This window comes from Emiliania huxleyi, assembly GCF_000372725.1.
Source record: "Emiliania huxleyi CCMP1516 unplaced genomic scaffold EMIHUscaffold_96, whole genome shotgun sequence".
NCBI lineage: Eukaryota > Haptophyta > Isochrysidales > Noelaerhabdaceae > Emiliania > Emiliania huxleyi.
This window is the reverse complement of record NW_005194878.1, coordinates 352652-372139: the sequence shown is the minus strand read 5'-3', so window position 1 is coordinate 372139 and position 19488 is coordinate 352652. Positions and strand designations below refer to the sequence as shown.

At 65.1% G+C, this 19488-nt stretch overlaps 6 protein-coding genes across 6 annotated transcripts in view; 3 read left to right on the top strand and 3 right to left on the bottom strand.

The window, feature by feature from the left end:
- Window positions 1-234: 234 nt before the first annotated feature.
- EMIHUDRAFT_221402 (hypothetical protein) lies at window positions 235-1425 on the top strand (the record flags this gene model as incomplete). Its single annotated transcript, XM_005756629.1, has 2 exons — window positions 235-749; window positions 1284-1425. 2 exons carry the CDS (start codon window positions 235-237, stop codon window positions 1423-1425), a joined length of 657 nt encoding a protein of 218 aa, XP_005756686.1.
- Window positions 1426-2356: 931 nt separating this feature from the next.
- Window positions 2357-9530, bottom strand: EMIHUDRAFT_453938 (hypothetical protein; the record flags this gene model as incomplete). Its single annotated transcript, XM_005756628.1, has 17 exons — window positions 9430-9530; window positions 9246-9356; window positions 9152-9178; window positions 8683-8743; window positions 8435-8535; window positions 8346-8363; window positions 8222-8278; window positions 7311-7418; window positions 7201-7244; window positions 6927-6980; window positions 6780-6861; window positions 6441-6474; window positions 6122-6176; window positions 5718-5804; window positions 5251-5365; window positions 4684-4740; window positions 2357-2422 (listed from the first exon to the last, which is right to left on the bottom strand). Exons 2-17 carry the CDS (start codon window positions 9321-9323, stop codon window positions 2357-2359), a joined length of 1044 nt encoding a protein of 347 aa, XP_005756685.1. The 5' UTR covers window positions 9324-9356; window positions 9430-9530.
- Window positions 9531-10090: 560 nt separating this feature from the next.
- Window positions 10091-10981, top strand: EMIHUDRAFT_221399 (hypothetical protein; the record flags this gene model as incomplete). Its single annotated transcript, XM_005756627.1, has 2 exons — window positions 10091-10733; window positions 10968-10981. The coding sequence occupies 2 exons, from the start codon at window positions 10091-10093 to the stop codon at window positions 10979-10981; spliced, it is 657 nt and encodes a 218-aa protein (XP_005756684.1).
- A 323-nt stretch (window positions 10982-11304) lies between these two features.
- EMIHUDRAFT_221398 (hypothetical protein) lies at window positions 11305-12289 on the bottom strand (the record flags this gene model as incomplete). The annotated part of the gene is made up of 5 exons (XM_005756626.1): window positions 11305-11436; window positions 11543-11712; window positions 11879-11922; window positions 12026-12106; window positions 12234-12289. 5 exons carry the CDS (start codon window positions 12287-12289, stop codon window positions 11305-11307), a joined length of 483 nt encoding a protein of 160 aa, XP_005756683.1.
- Window positions 12290-12763: 474 nt separating this feature from the next.
- EMIHUDRAFT_360391 (hypothetical protein) lies at window positions 12764-13896 on the top strand. The gene is made up of 3 exons (XM_005756625.1): window positions 12764-13157; window positions 13443-13602; window positions 13750-13896. Exons 1-2 carry the CDS (start codon window positions 13097-13099, stop codon window positions 13583-13585), a joined length of 204 nt encoding a protein of 67 aa, XP_005756682.1. The 5' UTR covers window positions 12764-13096; the 3' UTR covers window positions 13586-13602; window positions 13750-13896.
- A 5166-nt stretch (window positions 13897-19062) lies between these two features.
- EMIHUDRAFT_221394 (hypothetical protein) overlaps window positions 19063-19488 on the bottom strand; it is a gene marked incomplete at both ends in the record, with an annotated part of 2556 nt that continues 2130 nt past the window's right edge. Inside the window, 2 exons of the mRNA XM_005756624.1 lie at window positions 19063-19164; window positions 19292-19420. Coding sequence (XP_005756681.1) covers window positions 19063-19164; window positions 19292-19420 — 231 coding nt within the window. The remainder of the gene's footprint in view (window positions 19165-19291; window positions 19421-19488) is intronic.

Below are 19488 nucleotides of genomic sequence, written 5' to 3'. Positions count from 1 at the left end.
ACGGGCCCACGCGGCACACGCGCGGGCCGATTGCAGGGCTCTCCCACAACCACGCTGACCCCGCCTCTGGGACCAACGACAGAGGTGAAACGACATTCGGCCCGCCGACAACAATTCGACCACTGGACACGATATCTAAATGCGGCGAAGGCCAATCTCGAGTTCCCTTCTCAACTCTTCGCGGGTTTTGGTGCAGTCACCTTCCCCCGCGACATTGGGCTCGACCTCCGCTCGATGCGGGCGCAAAATCTCAAGGCTCTGGTCAACCGCACGGGCCGCGACGACGGCGTCGCTTGTGCCGTCAGCTGCGTCTTCCGCGCACGCAGCGGGGCCGGCACGCTCTGCGTGCAGAGGCGCGCCATCGCGCCCGCCGACGGCCTCGGGCCGGGCGTCGAGCACGATCAGCTTCCATGGCCCTGCGACCAGTGCGAGGTGCGCGTGGCGCGCCGATCCGAGCTCAAGGCTCTGCTGCTCCGCGAGCTCCAGCTCGACCACGTCGATCGGCCAGACACTTTTGTCGTTCAGCAGAGCGCGTGCGCGTCCATCGCGCAGCAGACGCCGCTCGAGCTGCTCTGCTTCATCGAGGACTTTGCGCGGACGGCCCACCTACGTCGAGGCGTCGAGGCCGAGGCAGCGACGGTCGGGAGGCTCCGCGCTAGCTTCGCCGCCCTCGGTGCCTCGCTCAGCCGCGCCTGCGCCGAGCGCACGAGGCGCTCGCCGGCGCTCGACGCGGCGGAGGAGCTCGAGGCGTGCCGGCTCCGCCTCGAGGCGGCCAAGGGCGCGCACCTGCGCCTCGAGATCCACCACCTCTCCCGCGCCGTGGCACGGCACGAGCAGGCCGAGGCGGCGCTGCACACCGCGCTCGAGGCGGCGCGCGGCGCGCTGCAGGCGGCGCGCGCGCGCGAGAAGGAGGCGGCCGAGGCGGCCGAGGCGGCGGCCGAGGCGATGTCGGCGGGCGAGGGTCGTGCAGAAGAGGCGCAGGCCAAGGTGGGCGCCGCCAAGGAGGGGGCCACGCGGTTGGCAATCGTGCTCTCAGATGCTGGATACCGACCAGTGCTCAAGACGACACGGATTACTGCTCTCTCTCTCTCTCTCTCTCTCTCTCTCTCTCTCTCTCTCTCTCTCTCTCTCTCTCTCTCTCTCTCTCTCTCTCTCTCTCTCTCTCTCTCTCTCTCTCTCTCTCTCTCTCTCTCTCTCTCTCTCTCTCTCTCTCTCTCTGCCGTGCACACGCCTTGAATTCGCAGCCTTCGAGTACTCAAGCGATGCTGCGGACACTGCACGAGGACGCATTCGGTAACGCAGCCCCGGATGCCGTCCATACCTTTTGCGCCTGCCTGCGCCTCGGGCATCCACACTTTCAACTCGTGTGGCTCGAACTTTGACACGTGGCTGAGAGTCTTCACTCTCTCTGTGGGTCAGAAGTAAGCAACTGCGACGATTGTGGCGATTGCGGTACGCGAACCGTACTGGACGTGTCGCTCTCGGCCGGCACGTGCTAACACATTATCGTCGAGCAGCGGTGCATACAACCTACAACATTATCCGTCGCCGCCGCTTGCCCCTCCGTCGCCTCCGTCGCTGCCGCCTCTGTCGCCGCCCCCGCCTCTGCCGCCGCTCTCCCCGGACTTTGTCGCCGCGTCGAGCGAGGCTAAGCTCCGCTCCCTGATCACGGAGGCTGCTACTTCGCAAGCCGACGTCGCAATCTACCTGCCGTCCAGGGCAGACTTCAAGCTGGGCAGCCAGATCAGCTGCGGCTCCGACATCAACGTGACCGTCGCCAGCAGCGGCGAGGGCGCGACGCTCGACGGCCAGGAACAGACCGGGCTCTTTTACCTCTCGGGTGATTGCAGCTTCACCCTGCGGGGGCTGACCCTCGTCAACGGGAGGAGTGCAGGCAGCGGCGGCGTTGTGTACGCTTACGGCGCAGGCGACGCATCGACTCGACGGTCAGAGATTGCTCGGCTGTCGAGTACAATGTGCGCCCGCGTAGAGCTAGCCGCGCCCATGCAGCGCCGCACGGCAGCGAGGCGAGAGATCAGAGGGTCACCCCGCTCCGCTCGCCGCCCCGCCTGGCACTCCCCACGCCGGAGCGGGAGCGAGCGGGTGCGGGTCTTGTGCAATTTCGTAGACCGTCAGTGCGTGAAAAACAGTAACAGAGTCGTACAGCACACAAAAAACACTGGACTTCATCCGCATTGCTGGGACCAGCAGCAATCTTTGTCCTTTCTGATAGAATCTCGTCCACCGCTCAGAACCCGCCGCGAGCCGCCGGGTAGCGCCCCCGTGCACCCCCCGCGCAACCTCCACCCTCCGCCACCCCCCGCCCCAAGACACTCACCAGCGCGCGACCTCCCTCTCACGCGTGTGGGGCGGCCAGCTCGGGGCACTCCTTTGGCTCGGCGTCGATCTTGCCGCCGCCCACCTGCAGTGTGAGGTGAGGTGAGGTGAACTTCTCCACACGCACGCGGTGGCGGGGCAAGGGGCCAGGGCGACCCTCGAGACTCCACGTCTAGACGACAGGAGCCCGGCACGGCATCGCAGGTGTACACACCGTGTGTGCTTGCGTGGGTACGCCGAACGCCGGGGTGTGAAGACAGACTGCGATTTCGGGGCCCGGGGTTGTGCGTTTACGTGAAGAGAGACGGTCTGACTCGCGCCATGCACTCCGAGCACCGTGTGACTACGAGCGACACGGGACAGCGAGCGCCACGGCGTTGACGATGGCTGAGGTACAGCTGAAGGCGCGTCCTCTGGAGACCGCGTCGGAGGACACGAGTACGCATCCCGCATCCAGGGCACGAGATACGGGGAGATACAGGGAAATATGGGGAGATGATGGGAGATATCCCGCATCTAGGGCACGAGAAACGGGGGGAGATATGGGGAGATATGGGGAGATCCGGGGAGATGATGGGAGAGATCCCGCATCTAGGGCCGCCGAGCCGCGCGCTCGCCGTCGCTCTTGCGCGTTGAGACGAAGGACCAGCACTCGCCAAAGCGGACCGTGTGCTCCTGCCGAGATGAGCCGGGATGAGCCGAGACACCGCCGAGAGGAGGCCGAGAGGAGGCCGAGAGGCAGCCCAGAGGAGGCCGAGAGGAGCCGAGGTGCGCCGAGATGAGCCGAGAGGAGCCGGGATGAGCCGAGGTGAGCCGAAGTGAGCCGAGGGGAGCCGAGAGGAGCCGAGATTAGCCGAGACGGATCGCCGTAAACCCCCGAGATTGCGGGGGGGGCGCGGTGCTGCTCCTGCCCCACAAAGTTCGCAAAGATTGCGCCGCTTGCGCTCGGGTGCTCACCCCACGTCCCGTCGCCCCACGGCGTGACCAGGCTGCCGTCCTCGAAGAAGCCTATATAAGACGGAAGTACGGCCTGGAGAAAGAAACACGGCGCGGCCAGGCCGTTGTCCTTGAAGGAGCCTAAAGTGAATGAATCACTGAAGATCGACGGACGGTTTCATGAGTGAGCAGCCTGCCGTCGTCGAAGCCGCCGAGCGGCGCGACGCCGGTCCACGCCCACGGACCTGTTCACAGCTGGGTGTGTGAAGAGACGCCGTTCACAGCGAGAGGCGCGACGCCGGTCCACGCCCCACGGACCCGACCCAACCAGCCAGTCGAAGGCGGAGGTGCTCGCTGCGCCGGCGGCGGCGGCGGGGAGGAGGCGCTCGCCCGAGGTCGCGTGGCCGGCGGACGAGGTGGCCTGAGGGGGAGGGGGGTCGCCGTCTCCACACACACACACACACACACACACACGCGCGCGCGGCGGCGGGGGAGGAAAGGCCGGGCTAGTCCCTCGCGACTCCACGTCTAGACGACTGGCGCCCGCACGTGCGTGAAGGTGCAAACGGCCCGGTGCGCGTGGGTGAGCGAGTGTGTGTGCGTGTGTGCGTGCGTGCGTGTGTGCGTGCGTGAGTGTGTGCGTGCGTGCGTGCGTGCGTGTGTTTGTGTGTGAGGTGGCCTCGAAGCGTGCGCCGCTGAAGCGGAGCAGCCACGAGCCGCACGCCTGCGGGGCGGGAGGTGAGCCGAGATGTGCCGAGATGAGCCGAGATGAGCCGAGATGAGCCGAGATGAGCCGAGATGCGCCGAGATGAGCCGAGATGAGCCGAGATGAGCCGAGATGTGCCGAGATGAGCCGAGATGCGCCGAGATGAGCCGAGATGCGCCGAGATGAGCCGAGATGCGCGGTCGAAGGAGGGCGGAGGGGCCAGGCGGAGGCTGCAGTGGGAGGGGTGTGTAGCGTGTGGGGGTGGTGGCGGCGGTGGTGGGGGTGGTGGTGGTGGTGGCAGTGGTGAGAGGGGGTCGGGGGGGGGGGGGGGGGGAGGCCGGGGGGGGAAGGCCTGTGAAGGGATGGCGTGTGCGTGCGGGTGGCAGGGGAGCCGGCCGCTTGCCTGGCCGAGGTGGAGCCGGACGGCGCCGTCCAGCTCGAGCCCCCATCGGGCGGAGCCCCAGGGCGTAGCGGCGCGCCCGCCCTTGTGCGACAGCAGCAGCGGGGTGAGTGACTTCGAGAGTGGAGTCACTAAATGACTAGCGGGTGAGCTTCCTTGTAAAAGCGCAGCGGCTTCTGGAAAGTTGATTCGATCGTTAATTAGTGGTTCACTAGCCGATGAGCTTCCTTGTACAAGCACAGCGGCTTCTGGTCAGTTGATTCGATATTTAATTAGTGGTTCACTACACTAGCCGATGAGCTACCTTGTAGAAGAGCAGCGGCTTCTTGCTGCCCGCCCAGCTCCACGCGCCGCGCCGCACCTGCTCGTGACTCAGGGGCGCTTCATCAACGTATTCATCGGCCAGTTCATTAGCGGAGTGACTCAGGGGCGCTTCGTCGATTGACTAATTAAGTCTGGTGTGGTGTGGCTCAGAGGGACCGCAGGGACGGCTCAGAGAGACACTTCCGAGAAAGCTCCACGTCTACTCGCCACGACTACTCGCCTCGGCTAGTCTCGGCTAATCTCGGCTAATCTCGGCTAATCTCGGCTAACCCTTTCTACTCTCGGCTAATCTCGGCTAACCCTTTCTACTCTCGACGACCTCGGCGGATCTCGACTAATCTCGACCAGCGAGATTGCGAGCTCCGATACTCTCCGCTAATCTCGGCGGATCTCGGCTAATCTCGACCAGCGAGATTGCGAGCTCCGACTCCGCGAGCGCCTCGTCGCTGAGCGGCGCCGGCAGGCCCTAGTCCCATACCGCCAGAGTCTCGAACCCAGTGTGGGTTCGGTCCCGTGTGGGTGGTGCGGTATCACCGGCCGGCCGCACCTTTCCCCCGCTCGCCCAGCCCGTGGCACCCTTGCCGCCCTCAGGCCAGTCCGGCAGCGCCTGCGCCGCCTCGGCGAACTTCGCGTGCAGCGTGCGCGCGGCGAGGCCGGCGCACCTAAACAGTGTTGGCTCCGGAGGCGGTCCTTATTGTGAGGGCGTAGGGGCTGCACTCGACCACTTCGAGATGCTGCTATGCGCGTCGAAGCGTCTGATGGTGGAGCGTCTGATGTTGGAGGCGCTCACAGTCATGCCTCTGAGGGGCATCTCAATCTCTCTTCGGCGTACTTTGGCGGCGACTCGAGCCGCTAGCTCGGGCAGTGGCGGGGGGGTGGTGAGGGGGCGGAGGTCCCTGACTCCCCTCTTTGTGAGGGATCTCGGGGGAGTGCGACGGTTGACCTTCTCTCTGTCTTCATGCTTTGCTCCTTCGTTTCTGTATCGAACTCTGTCTTTGCTTGAGGCCGGCGCACTTTGGCGGAGGCTCGAGTGCCTTGCTCGGGTAGCGGTTCATAAAGTGCCTCTTGTCGAGCGACCACTCCCCGACCCCCGTGACCGGCCTAGTACCATACCTCCAGAGTAACGAATCCAGCGTGACGGGCCCGCGAACATGCAAACGTCCGCGAGTCAAGACGGCCGCACGCCGCGTGCAGCGTGGTATCTCCCCACATCTCCCCGTCTCCCCCCCCCGTATCTCCCCCGTATCTCCCCCGTATCTCCCCCGTATCTCCCCCGTACCCCCCCCTCCGTGCCGCGTGGGTTCAGTCGCGTGGGTGGTGCGGTATAGGCGTCGTGCGCAGCGGAGTATGGAGGGCGTGTCCTCTCGGGCGCTACTTGGAATACAAGAGCACGCGTCGCGCTTCTAGTGTGTGCGGACAGGCCGTCGGTCGTAAACTCGAGCCCGAAGGTGTAGTGGTAGATGTACGGCTCGCCTGTTCACAGCTGGATGTGTGAAGAGACGCCGTTCACGGCGAGGTGTAGTGGTAGATGTAGGGCTCGCCTGTTCACAGCTGGATGTGTGAAGAGACGCCGTTCACGGCGAGGTGTAGTGGTAGATGTAGGGCTCGCCTGTTCACAGCTGGATGTGTGAAGAGACGCCGTTCACGGCGAGGTGTAGTGGTGTCTGGCTCGCCTGTTCACAGCTGGATGTGTGAGGAGACGCCGTTCACGGCGAGGTGTAGTGGTGTCTGGCTCGCCGTCGAGCTCCGTGTGCCAGAGCGACGACGGCTCCTGTTCACAGCTGGAGGTGTGAAGAGACAGAGTTAAACACGGCTCCATGTGCGCTACACCGTCTGGGGGTTGAGAGGGGGGGGGGGGGGATCCGTCGGGGCATCTCAGCGCAGAGTGCCTCGGCACAGCGCTACCCCCTCCCTGGGCTTTGACATGTGCGCTTCCATGCCGTGCGTCCTCCGGCAACCAATCCCCCCCCCCCCCCCTCTCCCCCTCTCGGCGACAGCTCCTGCTGCAGCTGCTCCACCACCTCGTGGCGCTAGAACCTTCTAGGAGCCTTCTAGGAACCTTCTAGGTGGGTGCTCCTGCTGCAGCTGCTCCACCACCTCGTGGCGCACGCCGAGTTGGGCAGCGGCAAGGGTGTAGCCCCACATCTCGAGCACCCACCTAGAAGGTTCCTAGAAGGCTCCTAGAAGGTTCTAGGTGGGTGCAGCCCCATCTCGAGCACCCACCCGAACACGCGGCTGGCCTCGTCGTCTCGCTTGAGTGCAAAGGAGAGGCGGAGCCTAGAAACAGAAGGACGCACACAGCTTCCGAACTTCTTTTTTATCGAGGGCGTGAGCGCAAAGGAGGGGCGGAGCCTAAAACAGAGGGACGCTCGGCGTCGGCAATTCTTTTTATTGAGGGCGTGAGCGCAAAGGAGAGGCGGAGCCTAGAAACAGAAGTACCACACGGCTTCCGAACTTCTTTTTTATCGAGGGCGTGAGCGCAAAGGGGGGGCGGAGCCAGCCCGGCGTGAGGCGCCGCAGCAGCGGCAGGTGGATCAGCACCTAGTACCGCACCTCCAGAGTACCGAACCCAGCGTGGGTTCGGTCCCGTGCGTGGTGCGGTATCACCGGCGAGGGCCCGCAAGGGTCGACGACCGACGGGTCGAAGCCGTAGCGCGAGACGATGGGGCGCAGCTCGGGCGCCTCGGCCTTCATGTACCCGAAGGGGTAGCAGACCTGTCCACGGCTGCAGGTGTGAAGAGACGCTGCTCACAGCCTTCATGTGCCCGAAGGGGTAGCAGACCTGTCCACAGCTGCAGGTGTGAAGAGACGCTGCTCACAGCCTTCATGTACCCGAAGGGGTAGCAGACCTGTCCACAGCTGCAGGTGTGAAGAGACGCTGCTCACAGCCTTCATGTATCCGAAGGGGTAGCAGACCTGTCCACGGCTGCAGGTGTGAAGAGACGCTGTTCACAGCCTTCATGTATCCGAAGGGGTAGCAGACCTGTCCACCGCTGCAGGTGTGAAGAGACGCTGCTCACAGCCTTCATGTACCCGAAGGGGTAGCAGACCTGTCCACGGCTGCAGGTGTGAAGAGACGCTGTTCACAGCCTTCATGTATCCGAAGGGGTAGCAGACCTGTCCACGGCTGCAGGTGTGAAGAGACGCTGTTCACAGCCTTCATGTACCCGAAGGGGTAGCAGACCTGTCCACGGCTGCAGGTGTGAAGAGACGCTGCTCACAGCCTTCATGTACCCGAAGGGGTAGCAGACCTGTCCACGGCTGCAGGTGTGAAGAGACGCTGTTCACAGCCTTCATGTATCCGAAGGGGTAGCAGACCTGTCCACGGCTGCAGGTGTGAAGAGACGCTGCTCACAGCCTTCATGTACCCGAAGGGGTAGCAGACCTGTCCACGGCTGCAGGTGTGAAGAGACGCTGCTCACAGCCTTCATGTACCCGAAGGGGTAGCAGACCTGTCCACGGCTGCAGGTGTGAAGCGACGCTGTTCACACGTCGACTGCAGCACTGGGGTCGCGCACCGGCCGATCGGGCGTGGCGCGGTTGGGCAGCGGGCGCAGGAAGACGTGGTCCGTCTCCTAAAAAAAGAAAGACGCGCAGTCCAACGGAGCACAGAGCTGGCGAGGGGAGGACGCGGCCCGTCTCCGTGATGAGGACGTAGTCCTATAAAAAAGAAATCCGCGCTGGACAAAGAAACAGAAGGCGAGGGCGACTCCGTGCTGCGGGTGTGACTCCTCGACGATCTGCGGCACTTCGCCGCGCCCCATCTTGGCGAGCAGCTGCGCGACGCCGTGCGGCCGGTTCATCACAGGGAAGCCAAAGTCGCACGTGTCGCCTCGATAAAAAGAAAGACGCGTGCGCCGCGCCGCACGTGTTTCGTTTTGTCGGTGGGGCCAGAGTCGCAACTGTCGCCTAGAGAAAAGAAACGCCTGTTTGGCGGCATGTACTTCTTTTGATCTGGGGCCAGAGTCGCAACTGTCGCCTCCCTCGCGGCAGCCGCTGCCGGGGGTCAGCTGGTCGACGAGGACGGTGGGGATCTCAGCCTACTCACAGCTGCAGGTGTGAAGAGACGCTGTTCACAGTCCCAGGCGAGGACGGTGGGGATCTCAGCCTGCTCACAGCTGCAGGTGTGAAGAGACGCTGTTCACAGTCCCAGGCGAGGACGGTGGGGATCTCAGCCTGCTCACAGCTGCAGGTGTGAAGAGACGCTGTTCACAGTCCCAGGCGAGGACGGTGGGGATCTCAGCCTGCTCACAGCTGCAGGTGTGAAGAGACGCTGTTCACAGTCCCAGGCGAGGACGGTGGGGATCTCAGCCTGCTCACAGCTGCAGGTGTGAAGAGACGCTGTTCACAGTCCCAGGCGAGGACGGTGGGGATCTCAGCCTGCTCACAGCTGCAGGTGTGAAGAGACGCTGTTCACAGTCCCAGGCGAGGACGGTGGGGATCGCTGCCATAAGCGCGTCCGGCCGCCCCGTCGCCTAAACAAAGAAGTACGAGCTCGAAAAAGAAACACGGCGTCACATCATCGCCCGGCCGCCACGTCGCCGAGTTCAGCATCCGCGTGAAGCCTCCCACCTCGCCGCACGGGTCGGCCGCTCTCTGGCGCTGGTAGTGGTAGTACATGATCCGCGTCTGCCACGCCTGGTAGAGCGAGTCCTACAGTCCCATACCTCCACAGTCCCGAATCCAATGCGGGTTCAGTCCCGTGGGTGGTGTGGTAGAGCGAGTCCTGCGCGGTGAGCAGCACGTGGTACGGGCGGCGCTCGCCCTCACACCCCGCCGCCGACGCGCTCCCGCGCGCGTGCCGCTTCGCCCGGCCCTCCTTTGCAGCGCTCGGCTGCCGCAGACCTCTCTCAGGCGCCACGGTGTCGGCGGCAGCGCTGGCTGGCTGCGCCAGCAGTGGCTGCGACGCTTGCGGCAGGCCGTTGGAAACCAGGCCGTCCAGCCGTCCGTCGATCGCCTGCAGCCGTTCCTCGAGCCGCAGCTGCGAGGAGTGGATGCGAGAGAACTGCTGCGCCATCCACTGCCGCTGCTGATCAGAATCTCCACGCACGACGGCAGAGTCAAGGCTGTTGTGGGTGATGAAGAGCATCGTGACGAGGAGGAGGACGCTGAGCGCCATCAGCATCGCGAGTAGGCCCTGCATGGACCTGGGCGTCCTGCGAAGAACTCGCGCACGCGTGGCCAGCGTGGCCGAGGAGCGTCCACAACTTGCGGAAGCAGTATTAAATTCTTTTTTGTTCTAGCAAAAAGAGGGCTACACACGGCCCTCTACGCTGCGTCGCTTTAAATTCTTTTTCGAGGCCGTGTGTCGCTGTGCGACCAGTTCGCGCCAGTTCGCGCCCTTGTCGTGCCAGTGTGCTGTGACGAAAAGGCGCGCCTTAGCGCCGATGGCCGACAACGCTTCTCTCGCCGACCTGGCCCGAGAGCGGCTTGCACGGCGCGGACCGCCGCCGCCGCCTGCCGCACGCTCCGTGGCGCTCCCTGCGGTGCCCGGCTGGAAGCTGCTCGCAGCGGTCCTTGCAGGCTGGGCTGCACTCGCCTGGACGCAGCGGTCAGCTTGCGGCTGCGGCGCCGAGCACAGCCCAGAACAGGCGCTTGCGGACGCGCTGAGCGGCCTTGGCCAGCTGCTGAGCGGCGCGAAAAGTGCCCGGTCCGTGCAGCAGTCCTTTGGCCAGAGCATGGAGCGGCTGCAGCAGAGCTGCGGCTCGCGGCTCAGCTCGGCTGTCTGCCACACCTCCTGCTGGATGGCGGGCAAGGAGCTGCAGCGGTCGATCTGGTGGTCGTGCTTCAGGCGCGGAGGCCACCGCCTGCCTGAGCAGCCGGGTGGCGGTGGGGCAGAGGGCCGCGGAACGGGCGGGCCTACCTCATGGCCGGGGCTGGTAGGGGAGAAGGTCGGGCAGGCCGTGCGCCGCATCTCGAGCGAGCGGCCGGACGTGTCCGTGCGCGTCATGCGGGAGGGCGACATGGCGACGATGGACTTTGATGAGGCACGCGTGCGGGTCTACGCAGACGAGTCGGATACCGTGACGCGTGCGCCCAGGATAGGCTGAGACGCCCGACACGGCACAGGTTCGACGGGTCCATGTGAACGTGAGCCGCGCCCTCGGGACCCGCGGGACCCGTGTCCTTTTTTGCTCAGCGCGCCGATGCTGTGGCTGTCGGAGGAGGCTGCTCTTCGCAGGTGCATCGGAGGATGGGAGGGACAGACCTTTTTAGCTAGAGTCCCCGCCGCTCCTTTTCACCGACCGCCATCCCACCTGCGAGGTGTCAGTTTTTAACTATTTTGGTGGGACACCCGTCTTTTCCGGCCCCTACGCCGCCACTGGGGCACTGTGCGGCGCTCGTGGGAGGCGTGGCTCGTGCCTCGTCTCGTCCGAGCACCGAGGAAGCGGGCGAGGTGCGAGGAGCGAGGACCGAGGTGGCATCCGACACCGGGGTTCGTCCGACGCCGCGACGCGGGCGGCCGCCGGTGAGCGCGGGGTCGATTGAGTTCTCTGCCTTCGATTGCCGTCAGAATGCCGGAGAGTAGGGGGAAAGAATTTCCACACAGGCCCGGGTTATGATGTATCTTATTCCGGGGCCCGTGTGCGGGGAGCGAACCTTAGCGACCGCCCAGAAGCTTTCTGAGCGACCCAATCGGGCCGGGATCATCAGCATATGTCCCCTCCACAACATCGTGGGCGTTTGAGCGGTATTTGAGGACCACCGCCACTCTGAAGTTCGGCCGGGTGGTCTGCAGACCCCCCCCCCCGGAGCAGCAGAGGCTCCGTGGGGTTGAAAAGTCGACGCTGTGAGTCGCACTCGTCAAACCGTCGCAACACCACGCGGTCCGCACGTACCGACCACATCCCCTCCACCGCTGAGAAGGCGCAGATCGACCGCCGGGCCGCGTAGCCGTCGTTAAGGAGCGGTTTTTGGAGCCGTACGAAGAGGTCCCAGACGGGCGAAGATGCGGTTTTTCGACGACCACACGCGATGTGGTATCTGCTTTTTGCTAAAAACGGGCCGCCTAGTGCAGCATCACTAGTACAACACGCAACCACACTGAGAGCTCCACACTAGCCGGTATAGGCGAGCCCCGGCGGCCTCACCGTCGCCGCTCGCGGCGGAGCCGACGGCGGAGCCACGGGCCGGTGCGACCTTTTGGGGGGGACATGAGCTCGCCAGGACGTCACCGATGGCTCGGCGCGCCTCTTCCCGCCAGCGCGGGACGGCCTGCCTACAGGAGGGAGGGGGGGGAGACGGAACTGAGCCCTAGGTTCGTGATCCTATGGCCGGCAAGGGCTGGGAGAGGGGCGGCAAGCGACGGGCGGGTGAGCGACCTTTTGAGCGCCCATGAGCCGGCAGGGACGCCGGCGATGGCTCGGCCAGCTCCTTCCCGGCGGGTTCTCGTCGGGCCGTGCCTGGTCGGCGGGCTCGGGTGAGGTGAGCGGGCCCGGGAGTCGCATCTGCGCGTCCCCGGTAGTGGCAGTGTGGGGGTAGATGGGAAGTGCGGAGATGGGAGGCAACGCGCCTGTTTGATGGCCGCACGAGGCAAAGTTGGGCGCTCCGAGCGTCTTCTCGGCGAGAACGAACGGGCTGTGCATCGTCGGGGGGGTGACTGAGAGGGAGGTGCCCGTGGTCTATGATGTAACATACTTCCGGGCCGGTGTGCGGGGAGCGAACCTTAACGACCGCGCAGAAGCTTTCTGAGCGAACCAATCGGGCCAGGATCATCAGCATATGTCCCCTGCACAACATCGTGGGCGTTTGAGCGGTATTTGAGGAGCACCGCGACTCTGAAGTTCGGCCGGGTGGTCTGCAGACCCCCCCCCCCGGAGCAGCAGAGGCTCCGTGGGGTCGAAAAGTCGACGCTGGGAGTCGCACTCGTCAAACCGTCGCAACACCACGCGGTCCGCACGTACCTCCCACATCCCCTCCACCGCTGAGAAGGCGCAGATCGACCGCCGGGCCGCGTAGTCGTCGTTAAGGAGCGGTTTTTGGAGCCGTACGAAGAGGTCCCAGACGGGCGAAGATGCGGTTTTTCGACGACCACACGCGATGTGGTATCTGGTTTTTGCTAAAAACGGGCCGCCTAGTGCAGCATCACTAGTACAACACGCAACCACACTGAGAGCTCCACACTAGCCGGTATAGGCGAGCGCCGACGGCGTCACGGTCGCCGGAGTGGACGCACTGCACACACACTGTGACCGTGTCGTGGGTGTGACAGTGCGCGACACAACCGTCGGCGCCGCGCTATCGCGGCGCCCCGCAGTCTACACGCCTCAGGCACACCCCTGAACGCGCCATGGGCGCGCAGATACACCGCAGCGCCGTGGAGAATCCACACCTGGCCGGTCCCGAGCCCCGTCCTGGGCCTCCAGGCGGCCGAAGATCGGCGTTCGGGCGGGATGAACTTGTCGGAAATGGAGCAAACTTGGCGCGGCTCGTCGCTCGCGGTACCGGGTGAGCCTGGATAGGGCAAAATCTGGGGTGAATACGAGGGACAGAGGTCGCAAGTTTGTCGCGCAAGTTTGCGCGGCGTGGCGCTGCCCCGCTGCCGAGGGCGCCACCAACCCGTGGCGGCGGCATTTCCAGCCCAAATTGGGCGTTCCGTGCGCCTTGCCGGCGAGAGTGGACGGGCTGTGCATCGTGGGGGGGGGTGAGTGGGAGGGAGGTGGTCGTGTGCCTACTTTGTCGGCCGCGCGCGAGGAAAATACTGGGTGTGAGGCGCGCAGGAGGCGAGGATGGGCGCGCCGGCGGTCGAGCCGCCGAACAATTCGACGTGGCGCAGCTCCGCGCTGGCGGGCACGACCGAGCAGATGCTGTCGGCGGCGGTCGCGCGACGAGGGAGAGCCGCAGGAGCCCTCTGTGGAGCAGGCGCGCGAAAGCAGCGATGAGTGGCGCTTCGTCAGCCACCTGTGGGCGGTCAGCGGGGTGACGCCACGCCTCAGCGAGCTGGATCCGGGAAGGGCAAGGGGTCACGCGGGCCCTGTCTGCAGCAGCAGTGCTAACTAGAACGACAAAATTCCGGATGGACCGGAGAGTGTCTACTCTTTCGGCGCACCGTGCTCGGGCCCCTCGAAAAGCTGGCTGGTGGTCGCGCGCGGCGCGTCAGCGCCAGTCCGACTGGTCGGGCACCTCGGCTGGGTCCATCAGCAAGAGGCCCGCGCCGTCGGGCGGCCCCGGGAGCGCATGATGCCCCTCCGAGAGGCGCTGACGCCCCGCCGAGATCGCGCTGGTTTGGCACGAAAAACACGAGGCGCCAAGGGGGGGGGTCAAGTATGTTACATCATAGGTCGTGCGCGCACTTTGTCGGCCGCGCGCGAGGTGAATACTATGTGTGAGGCGCGCACGAGGCGAGAGTGGGCGCGCCGGCGGTCGAGCCGCCGAACAATTCGACGTCGCGCAGCTCCGCGCCGGCGGGCACGACCGAGCAGATGCTGTCGGCGGCGGCAGTCACGCGACGAGCGAGAGCCGCAGGGGCCCTCTGAGAGCCAGGCGCCGAAAAGCGACGTGAGTGGCGGCCGCGATCAGCCACCTGTGGGCGGTCATCGGGGTGGCGCCAAGCCTCAGCGAGCTGGATCCGGGAAGGGCAAGGGGTCGCGCGGGCCCTGTCTGCAGCAGCAGTGCTAACTAGAACGACAAAATTCCGGATGGACCGGAGAGTGTCTACATTCTCGAGGCACCGTTCTCGGCCCGGCCGGAAAGCTGGCTGGTGGTCGCGCGCGGCGCGTCAGCGCCACTCCTGCGGCAGGCCAGACGGTGTGGTCGAGCTTCCTTGCGCCCCGTGCGGTGTGTTAGGCGGCGCTTCGGTCGCGCGGACGTCGCTCGGCAGCCTCCGCTCCCAGAGGGGCGCGCGGCATAAGCAGCTCTTTGGCCGACGCTATCGGCTGATTCTCCTCGGGCTCTGCTTGCTGGTGACAGGGATGACGTCTGGGATGAATTCACACCTCTCAGCTGCTGTTCACCCCTTCGAAAAACTCATCGGATTTGGGCCACTTGCCTGCGCGACCCCGGACCCCTGGCGGACGATCATGGTGCCCCCCGGGACCCCCCGTGCGGGGGCCTTCGGCTGCACAAGACCGCACGTGACTCAATCCCCAGCCACAGCTCGTCCAGGAGGCGCGCTGAGAGTGGCAGAGCGGCAAGAGAGCAAAGGTCCTCACAAAGGAGGTCCTCACATCGGAGCGAGGTCCTCAAGAGGTCCTCACATGCGTATGTTGCCCACAACAAAGAGAGGCGGAGCGGAGAGAATGTGGGGCTCAGAGAGTCGTGGGAGGGCAGGGGCCTCAGTAAGGATGACCGCTTGACCAGCAAGCCGAGCGCGCCAGTGGCTGCGCTCGAGCGCGGCTGCGCTACGCGACGATGTAATGTGTGTCTAGCCATATGTTGCGAATTGCGTATCGGCGGCTCAACGGCGCCACCAAGCTTAGGATATGATGTAACCTACTTAATCGGACCAGGATCAGGTAAGGTAAGGTAAGGTAAACGTCTCCACACACACAACGTGGTGGGGCAAGGGGGGGCGACCCTCGCATCTCCACGCCCGGACACGGGCAGGAGCCCCACGGCATTCAAAGTGCAAGCACCGGCCCGGTGCCGTGGGTGAGCAACCTGCACCCCACTCCCTCCCTCCCAGACACAGGACCCACACACAACCCCCACAGCGTGGACGTCTATTGCAATACGTGTTCAGAAACACCAAGCAGCGAGGCGAGGGTGAAGGGGTAAGGGGCTGTGTGGGGCAGAATCTTCATCCGGCTTATCTGTGACTACTCCATCTAGCCTGCACTGGTCAAACTATTAGCCTCATAATGAGGAAAAGGCTAATAGCGATTTCAAATAGTGCTACTATTAGCTCAGAGGGGCTAATAGCTGAGCTTCATAACGTCTGGAGCTATTAGAACACCACTATGAGATGGGCTAATAGCGACTATTAGGGCGCTATTAGGGCACTATGAGAGCCTAATAGTGGCCCTAATAGTGCCCTAATAGTGCGGTACCCGCGCGACGCGCACTACGCGCGGCGCGGCAAGAGCGATGGCGCCGACTCTCTAGGAGACGGGCTTCCATGAGGCAACCACGGCGAACGAGAACGTGGAGTCGTTGAACTTGACCGTGGTGACGTCAGGCTTGGTGGTGCTCTTCATCACCTTGACGCACCAGCCGCCGGCGGAGACGCCGGGCCACAGCGAGGGCGGCGCGAGCAGGAAGCTGGTCGTGCGGTCCGCACGAGCGCGGGTGTTGCCTGCGCAACAGGGGCACGGGGACGAGCGTCAGCCCGGCAGCTTGCGGCGGCGCGCGCGCGCGGCGACGGTGCGCACGGCTTGGGAGAGCAGGGAGAGAGAGAGATAAGGCCGCTGCCGCCGCAGAACGCAGGATGTGGCTGCGTGCGGGGCGCGGCGGGCGCGGGCGCGCGCTCGGACCTTGCAATTTCAAACTGCGCACGCCCTGATCACGAACAGGATGCGGGCGGCGCAGAGATCTGCTGCCGCCCGGACCGCCGCCCGGGGATGACCCAGGACCTCGCCGGCGAGGGGCCGAAGCCCGGCGGTTGATCACGTTCTCCACACCCGCGCGCGCTGTGCGGTCGCCGTTCCGCCTCACATGCCTGCGGACAGCGCCGACGGGTGGTGAGGAGGGCGGAGAGCCGGCGGGCGCGGTGTGCGCGGTCGCCGCGCGCTGGTGGTGTGCGCGCGGTCGCCGCGCGCTGGTGGGCGACAGGTCACCGAGGCGAGCGGGGAGCGAGCGAGGAGCACACTGGCCAGTGTGCTGTGCGCGACTCTCAAATCGCCAAGTCAAACAAGAAAAACACTGCTCGTGTCGACAACAAACCCTGCAGTGGTCGGCATCAGCGCGCCGGGCGCGGCAGGTCGTGCTGCGCTTCGAAAAGCCGCCGGCCTTCCTCTCGCATCGTCTCGTCCAGCTGCGCCTTGACCGATGGCAGCGCAAGGCTTCTCGCCGGATCCTCCGCGATCAGCGTGGATGGACGCCAAGAAGACCAGCGCTGCGCCGCACGCCGCCAAACCACCACGCTGGCGCCAGCTCGCAGAGGGTTTCTCGCTGCACGCCAGATGGTCAGCGGGCGCCGATGGCGGCATGGGCGCGACGAGCTCCGTGGCCGGCATGTCGCTATGAGGCCCAGCTATTAGGCCGGGGCGCGCCGTGAAGCATGCGGCATGAATCGCGAAATCGCTAAGTGCGCATTATGAGGGTCCATTATTAGGACATCGGCTATTAGCACACCTAATAATTGCACTATTAGCCCCTCTGAGCTAATAGTAGCACTATTTGAAATCGCTATTAGCCTTTTCCTCATTATGAGGCTAATAGTTTGACCAGTGTGGGGGGTCGCAGGAGGGGGGGGCAGAAGGTAAGATATGGGTGAGGCCAGCTACAGGTCGGACACCCTCCCGTCGTCGGAATACTCCTCGGAGGGTCGGCGTCCTCGTCGTCGTCCTCGGTCTGCATCGCCTCGCCAGCCGTGAACCTGAACACAGCGTCGGCCGGCGCCGAGGCGCCGGCGGCCGTCATCAGGTGCATGACTATGCGGTCGCGGTATGCCGCATCAACCTTGCCGCGCCCGGCCAGCTCGTTCGCGAGCCAGTCCGGGGCGACCGTCGTCGCCACGGTCCCCTTGGGAACTGTGGCGTACACCTTGCTGGGGCCGCGTCGATACCCGTCGTCCCTCTCCGGGGGCAGCGAGTATTCGACCCCTATATTGGACCCGGCCTGGCTGCGCGCCTGCGCAGCTGGATCATCAGCACATGTCCCCTCCACAACATCGTGGGCGTTTGAGCGGTATTTGAGGAGCACCGCCACTCTCGAGGCGGACGCGCCCGGGTCCTTCTCCACCGACCCAAGGGCCTCCATCCGCGGCGCTGCGCCGCGGGATCGAGAAGCTGCGCGCTCGTGCTCGCCGGCTGGCCGGTCGGCAGGGCGCTTCAGGAGGGCGTTCGTGAGCGACGACGACGCGGCATCAGGGCGAGCGCGCACCCCGGCTGCAGGTGGACGCAGCCGACCAGCCGTGCCATCCGACGGCACTGCCGGCGCGCCAGGCGCGCTGCTGTCCGCCATCGCCGCCCGCGGGGGCAGCAGATCGGCGAAAGATGGGCAATGGCGACCGGTGGAAAAGCCGGCGCGAATTGCGCATCGAATAAAATCGAAGCGAACATACACCCGGAGAAGTTTGCGCGGGGCCTCACGCGGCTCACGAAGGAGATGGCCGATGTGGGGCATCCTATCCCCGCCGCGGAGAAGGCGGGGGCGCGCATAGCAGGCTGGTTCAAGGCTGACCAGGAGAAGGAGCTTGCGTTCCGTGCCGGCTGTCCCGAGTGCTCCGAGTGTGACGTGGCGTGTGCTGTGTGCAAGCGCCAGCTTCGGCGTGCGCGGGCTTATGCTGTCCCGACGGCTTACTGGGAGTGAATCCAGTGTGCAGCAGCTTGCGTTGTGCTGGCCACAGAGCCCGCTATCTCTCACGACACTTAGAAAGAAAGTCGCCGAGCTACGGGGGGCGCAGGGCAGAGGCTCAACGGCCGTGCGTCGGCTCGTCGAGTTTGGAGAGGGGGAAGGGGGGATTGGGCAGTCGGCGTATGGGGTCAGTCTTTCACTTGCCTGCCTCGCAAGGGCGGGGCTGCCCCGTGAAGCCGGGCAGCGTGACGCCGCCACCTTTACCTCCCATACACGTATTTGTTAGCTTCTTTGTATTTGATAGCTTCTTTTGAGGGCAGCGGGGTCGTGTATGTGCGGGTGTTCGAGTGCGTGTGGGGTGTGTGTTTGTCAATAAGTTTGTGCAGGGCAGCGCAAGGCGGGGGGGGTGGGGGGGGGGAACCTCAAGGAAAAAGTTCAACGGTCGGGGGTTCGCTGAAGGTTGGTCCCCCCAAAAAAAGGCGAATGCCAACGCCGCCCCTTTTCCCCCCTTTGAACTGGGGCCAAAATTTGGGGGGGGGGGAGGGGGTTTTTTCCGGCGAACCCCAAAGGTCTCTTGTCCCCTGAGCAGCAGCGGGGAGCACGGTCGGAAGCTAGGGCGCTTTTGTCGCTTTCGGGGCTAGTTTCGGGGGGGGGGGGGGGAGAGATTACAAAAAGAACTTAGCTCTTTTAGGGGTAGGCCCCACCGCGCCAAAAGAATTCTCGTTCGGAAAAAAGAAAGCATCGTACCGAAATCGGGGGACACGCGCACAGACTCACAGCACACAACTCTCATGGCAGATCGACGCCGTCCGGACCGCGGCAACTCCTCCCGCTGCAGCGCAAGCTGTTGGGCTGCTCCTCCGCCCCGCCGACGGCCGACGCGCCGCCGCCGCCGTCCTCCGCCTCCGCGATCCAAGCGCCGACCGAGCGCAGCGTCTCACGCATCTCCTCAAAGTCCACCTACTCACACCGGAGAGGGCGGCTGCGGGTCTGCGGCGCGCGCCCTCGTCCCAACCTCTGAAAGTCCGCCGAGCCTCGTCGTACCGATCGAGCCGCTGCCGGTACCCTCGGAAGGGCCGCGCCCCGTACACGCACGGCTGCGGCGCCGGCGGCTGCGGCGCCGGCTCCGGCGCGGCCGCGCGGCGGCGGGCGAGCGGGCATCCGTCCGCGTTGTTGTTGGTGAGGTGGTAGACCAGCGCCGTCGGCGCGAGGGCGCGCCAGTCGCCGTGGCGAGGGAACTCGGCGTGCGGCAGCAGGCCGACTCGCAGGCAGCGGCCGCGGCCCTCGGCACACCGCTTTGGCCGCAGGCTGCCCACGCTGGTCTCGTTGGCGAGCTCGGACGCCCCGCCTGTGGGGAGATGGGGAGATACTGGGGGAGATGGGGGGAGAT

Excerpts from the sequence above, each read along its gene's own strand:
- EMIHUDRAFT_360391 (XM_005756625.1), top strand. The coding sequence starts at position 13,097 with ATGAACTTGTCGGAAATGGAGCAAACTTGGCGCGGCTCGTCGCTCGCG. Across the intron at positions 13,158-13,442 it reads GCTCGCGGTACCGGGTGAGC|CGGCGGTCGAGCCGCCGAAC; the intron begins CTGGATAGGGCA and ends GGATGGGCGCGC.